A 6,552-nucleotide genomic window follows, 5' to 3' on the forward strand; every position below is an offset into this window, starting at 1 on the left:
ACGCCATGGCGGCCAAAGGGTTAAAACAAGTTCATGGCTCCAATTAGAATTAAACTGCAGGCTCCTGGCTTACATATAGTAGATACACATATTAGATTATTAGGCATCCCCACACACACTAGAGTGAGAGGAATACTTTTAAGGACATCATTTAGGGTTAACTCTGAATTGATAAGCTGTAAAGGCGTTTAATGTGTTGCCTAGAGCTGCAACAATTATTCGATTAAGTCGATTAAAATCGGCGATGGAAAACGTTGCCAACGTTTTCCATCGTCGATTCAGCGGCTAAAATTCAAATTTCCCGTTTGCCGCTGCATGCCGCTCACGCACGCTGCTTACGCCCGCCGCTTACGCCACGCCCACGTCAGTTAAGCCGCTCGCGCCTACGCTGGTGTCACGCGACGCCGCGCCCACGCCGCGCCCACGCTGAGGACATGTGTCTGGCCCTCTCCTCCCAGTGAGCTTCCCAACTCGCCGCTGCCTGCCGAGAACGAACAACGCTGCTGCCCGCCGAAGCCTATGTGCAATTTTGGTTATCCTATTTTTTTTTGCCATTTCGAAGACGCAGACAGCTTGACTTCTATTTACTCAACATAGACTGATATTTAATATTTTATTTAAAAAAAAAATTGATTATATATTGTGTTTGCGCGTACTGAAATTAATCTGAACATTTATTTATGCAAATGTAGATTTGATAAATATCACGGGCAAATGTCACGCAACATAAAAACATTGCATCTAACTTTTTTTATTCTTCAGGTCCAATGCTGAATATATTTTCAGGCCACAAATGCATATTTTTTTTCGTGTGTGGGGGGAAAAATATAACAATTGGCTTGGAAGCAAAAGGGTTATCGAAAATAAATAAAAATAAAGACAATTAATGAGAACTAAAGCTTGCAGTGACCTAGCTTTTCTACAAGATGACACTACTATTACTAGCACCACCGGAGAATGCTTGCATGCAGGAAAACAGGAGCCCTATGAATTCCAAGATGTTCCTGACAGTAGCTTCATAGGTTCTTTTTTTTCTTTCTTCTTTTTGAAGAACAGAATGCCCTGAATTGATTAAAAATAACTTATAAAACATTAAAGTGACACTAAACTCAGGAGTTAAATCTTAAAAATGCATTCAAGTACCTTAACTATTAACAAAAATGTATCTTATTTGTGTATCACTCAGCTTTAGATACTTAAATCATCTCTGAATTGGTGCTGACACTGTCCTTCCTTCTAGAGGGGGGATACTTGTGTTCCCCATGGTCCCTGTGTGTGCTGTAAAGTAGTCACCGCTCCAAGCTCACTCCTGTGATGGACTACAATCTCATGTATAGTTTACTCATTTGTATTGGGGTTATAGTCTATCAGGGGAGTGAGCTTGGAGCGGTGACTACTTTACAATACACACAGGGACAACGGGGAACAAAAGTAGCCGCCCTCCAGAAGGAAGGACAGTGTCAGCACCGATTCAGAGATGATTTGAGGATCTACAGCCGAGTGATACACAAATAAGATACATTTTTGTTTATAGTTAGGCACTTGACATTTTTTTTAAGATTTAACACCTGAGTTTACTGTCACTGTACTGCATGTTAAACAAGAACTCTCATGAGCATTAATAGAGGTCCATGAAATACAGGTCCATACATTCATGCCTAAACACCTGTATTAGCCTCTCCAAAGAACTGCTATGAAGTGTGAAGAACATCCCTTCTTTATTCTTTGCCTTCCAGCTTTCTTTGCTCTTCCCTGATAGATGCCCAATTGCTGTATTAACCTTGAGCTCATTTGCTACCTCTCCTTGTTCACTGAGCATCCACCACCTGGATCCAACTGAGCCTGGTGTACCAAATTGTACAGCCCACTATATGTATATATATTTAAAAAAATTTTTTATGGTATTTCTTATCATTGGTTTGTACCGTTAGCTTCAGCATGACCAAGTACTCTTTTCTTAGTTACAGGTTTCCACTGTTAAAAGGTGTTTTCTGAAATATATGTTTTTATTAAAAAACACAACAGGTATTTTAACACATTTTTAGATTGTAAGCTCTCACAGACAAAGACCCTCTTATCAAGATTACAAACTGTTAATATAAATCCTGTATATTAATCTTAATATCAACACATAATTGCTTTTTATATTTCATGAAGTAAATAGTCTTAAAAATGTTTTAATAAAAACAAAGTGCTAGTTTTCTAAATCTTAATGTATTTGAATACAATGTTGACAGTTGAGTTCCACAGTTAGGTCCAGTTGGTGTCCTCCACCGATAACTATACTGTATAAATGTGGAGACTTTTACACCTTCTGTTGGTACAGACTACTCTGTAATTTCTGCAAACGAAAAAAATAAATAATCTGAAAAAATATTGCTGCACATTAATTTTAGTCAGAATCAGCATAAAGGATCTCTTGTCCTGGCTCATTGAATTGAAGGATGAACACCAATCTTATCACATAGGAACAATGCATTCTATGAAACTATATACAGTGTCTTCATAACCTTATCCCAACCCATGTATAAAAGTGTGTATTAAGAAGAAAACTATTACACTGATATTTTAATTGGTTTAATTTTCCTTCAATCATTGTGTTGCCTTGTATGAAATAGGCCAGAGCGAGGAAAGCCCTAGGCACTCAGTAAATGCAGTGAAATGCAGAAGCAGCTGTTTATGTCTCACTAAACTGAATGGCATGCCTCAGATATGAAAGCTATCTTACAATCTGAGAATTGCTGGACTGCAATAATGTAGTTATATCCTAAGTGAATAAGCATGAACAGTAAGGAATTATTATAAGGCATTTATCATATATTCAAGAAAACCATGAACTCATACAGACTGTATTTACTATATTTAAGACTATTATATTACAGTACAAAATAAAGCAGGTTATGAATTATTTCTGAACTTTTGTTTCCAAATACAGGTAATAATGGGCATTCTCCTACCTCCAACAATATTATTTTTGGAGTTCCGATCCCAAAATATATATATACACACACGCATACAGGTGGGGCATAGCTGTAATGGCACATAGCTGCACTGAAAGTCCATATAGTTCCTGTTCTTGGGAAGGTTTCAAAGTCCACTCATAGGCAACATACAGCATTACAGCTATACCCCTATGAAGCCTGTGAAGCCTCAAGCCTGGGTATACCTCTAGAGCCTGTTAATGGCCCTCTGGCCAGTTCTACATAACATATTGTCACATATAGTGTCATTGGTTGCTAGGGCCCTAGCAGCAGGAAACCATGAGAGATGGACGCCCCGGAAGAGTTCAAGCAGGTTTGTCCTACACTTTTTTTCAGCAGGGAAGCAAACAGACACAGTTTAATGCAGAAGGCCTTTGTACAGCAAATCTATAGCGTTAAAATCCAAAACATCTGCTCATCGGAGCCACTAACTAAACTTATATCAATTCCTGACTAATAGGGTGTCCCCTATTGGGCTCCCCGAAACAAACAGCGAGCACTTGTACCGTTTTAGTGTTCTGTCAGCAGTTAGCCATTTCACCCAGCAGCAGGCTTTAAAAGCACAGAGCATCAGTCAGCTCGCATATATAAAGGTCTGTACTTAGCTGAGACTAATAATGAGAATTGGATATCAGGTAAGATGTGGACCAAGCAGTGGAGGCTTTTTCCTACCTAAAGATCTACAAAGCTTCCGGGCTCCAGGACCCACAACAGAACCTATTGACATTCTGAGGAAACCTTTCATTTATTTTCTCCATATCAATCATCAACCATGGAGGCCCTCACCATGTTTAGGTGAGAAACCTAGGTGACACATATACAATGTGTCCACAATCCTGCCACACACACGCTACTGCATAGTTTCAGATAACCTGTTGAACAAAGTTTTACTGTAGTGTGTGTGACTTCAAATATCATACACATGGGTGTAGTTTAATTACTCTAAGGAATTCGTTTAGGTATTTCTGTGCATTCATTCCTGTAAGCATACGTCTTTCAGTTACATTTTGTGTCCTGGGTGTTAGGTTTAGTGTATTCTAAAGACTGCATGTAATTACAATCATACACATATATAAATTGCAAAAATATTATTTAATGTACTGAGCTTTAAACAATAGCGCACAGTTAACTGATCAGAATTCAACTTCTGAAGTCAATTTAAGTAAACAGTGATTAAGCGGTATAAAGGAATTACATGACGATACAAGCAAAAGTATGATTTACAGGATTATTCACAAAAAGGTGAAGAGTTTGTAGAAGGCAGGAGAAGTGAACAATCTACGACAACATTGCTGAACTGGAAAGTGAGCTGAATTGGAGAATTTTTCCAAATCAGCTATTTTGTCCTAGATTGTTCACTTCTCCTGGTTATTACATTATTACCCTGATGAAGGGACCCTGTGCGGCCCCGAAGCGTTGGTTCTTTCGTTTGTGACGTTATGTCCGATTAAATGGATGTCTACTATTTGAAAACTATTTATTGAGTGCTGGTGATTCCTGCTTTCTATTGTTGATGTGCACGGTGCCGTCCGTGATTATCACTGCGAGCACCATCATTACAATTTGGGCCAGGAACGCTGTAAGGAGTGCAGAGGGATATTCCATTTTCTACTTTTTTTTTTACTAAAACATTTACTTAATTATGGCTTTTCAAAGTAAAAAAAATTATAATTTAGTAATAATAACAATATAACACTTGATAGTTAAAAATACATTGTTACCTTGTCCATACAGGCCAAGGTGACAGTGTCTCTGAAGAAAGCATCCCTCGACCCCTACTTATGTACTGTAACTTGCCTATGTTCACAGCTCCTTGCCCCTCTATAGCCGGCACTGAAATTGGCTATCGACATCACTTCCCCAGTCATCTGACAGTGCCTGGCACAAGAGAGCAGGTTACATAGTAACATAGTTAAATAGTATTTGAGGTTGAATAAAGACATAAGTCCATCAAGTCCAACCTATTGCGTGTATGCATTTATGAGCAGGTGTGTGCGTGTATGCTCTTTAATACCAGGAAGTGCCGGGTCACGTTGCTGGTTGCAGGGGAGCAAACAACTGCTATGAACAACATGTAAGGTAAAAGGGGGTCTAGAGGTGCCCTTTCTAGAAACACTTCCACTTTGCCCTGCATAGGCAAGGCAACCATGTATTTTTAAATAGTGCATTTTTTGAGAAATGTATGCATCAGATAAAAACAAAAACGAGGGCAACTGAGGAGGAAAGATGGACTTCCAAAAGAGTCACATTCCCTCTATCTGATGCACAGTAGGAAGTTAACGTTTTAAGCCCCCACCATTTCACCAACTGATAACTATGTGTAACATTCAAACAATCAAAATTCGCTGTGCTGAACCTGACCATTGCAGGTTGGGTTCTGATTGGAGCTTTAGAAGGTGCACTTACAAGCATGCTTCAGCCTTCACAATCAGCTATGTGTGGTCCTATACATTTCAATATAGCTAGAGTGGAAATATATTGTGATAGGGAAAATCCTTTAAGTTCCCCGAGGGGCATAAATATAAATAGCTCCATGTGAAAAGCCATCTTCACATGATGTACACATGATTGGCATTTGCCTACGCATAGTTATTTGTAATTTACATACTCAACATGTGTATCTGACTTGTCACTGCATGACATCTTCTGCTCTGCTTTCTCTGACATGAATCCCTCGTAAACCTGTTTGTTGAAATTAATTAATGTCTCTCTTTGATGTGGTGCTCCTTTCCCGAAATCAATATAGGCCATCATTATTTAAATAACGCAAATTCCCAATGTATATTCTTGGGTGGAATCCCTAGTATGTTTGTTATTTAATTAAGAATTTCAGCCTAGGATATGTTTTCTAACAACATAAAACTAACCAAACCAGGTATGTGTTGTTAAGTGAATAAAAACTGTAAATAGATATAAGCGATCCAGTTGTTGAAATTTGTAAATTCATTCCACAGAAATGTTGCCCCATTTTAATTTGTTAGGATCCATTAGTTTGTGTTAATGAATACTTGCATTTTTAAAAAAAAAACTAACTGTTACAGGAGTCCATAATATGTATTAAACAAAAAATATTTCTCTCTTCCTCTATATCTTTCTATCTAGTAATCAATCATCTACCTGTAACTGAGTGGATGACCTGCTCCCCCTCACAGCTGGGATTGAGAATGCTATATGAGTGGCTGCAAGATCTATCCAGATGTAAAAAGTCCAAGGCATACTATTACAACTATCCATATCTAGATCCAGTACATATCCATATGTAAAAGGACCAAGGCATACTACAACTATCCATATCTAGAACCAGTAGATATCCAGATGTAAAAGGCCCAAGGCATACTGCTACAACTATCCATATCTAGATCCAGTACATATCCATATGTAAAAGGCCCAAGGCATACTACTACAACTATCCATATCTAGATCCAGTACATATCCAGATATAAAAGGCCCAAAGCATACTGCTACAACTATCCATATCTCAGGGATCCCAACCTGAAAGAAGCCATTTCAGGGAGGTGCACTTCTCATTTCAGGGAGGTGCCCTCTACGCCCCCCCCCCCACACCACGCAC

The 6,552-nt window shown here is 38.7% G+C and overlaps 1 protein-coding gene across 1 annotated transcript in view; it reads left to right on the forward strand.

Moving 5' to 3' along the window:
- The first annotated feature begins 3,260 nt into the window (after positions 1-3,260).
- The window catches only part of LOC108796345 (mucin-2-like), a 55,905-nt gene continuing 52,613 nt past the window's right edge, over positions 3,261-6,552 (forward strand). The window contains exon 1 of the mRNA XM_018567807.1: positions 3,261-3,294. Coding sequence (XP_018423309.1) covers positions 3,261-3,294 — 34 coding nt within the window. The remainder of the gene's footprint in view (positions 3,295-6,552) is intronic.

The sequence above is a fragment of the Nanorana parkeri genome, unplaced genomic scaffold, assembly GCF_000935625.1.
Source record: "Nanorana parkeri isolate BGI_ZX_2015 unplaced genomic scaffold, ASM93562v1 scaffold1096, whole genome shotgun sequence".
NCBI classification, from domain to species: domain Eukaryota; kingdom Metazoa; phylum Chordata; class Amphibia; order Anura; family Dicroglossidae; genus Nanorana; species Nanorana parkeri.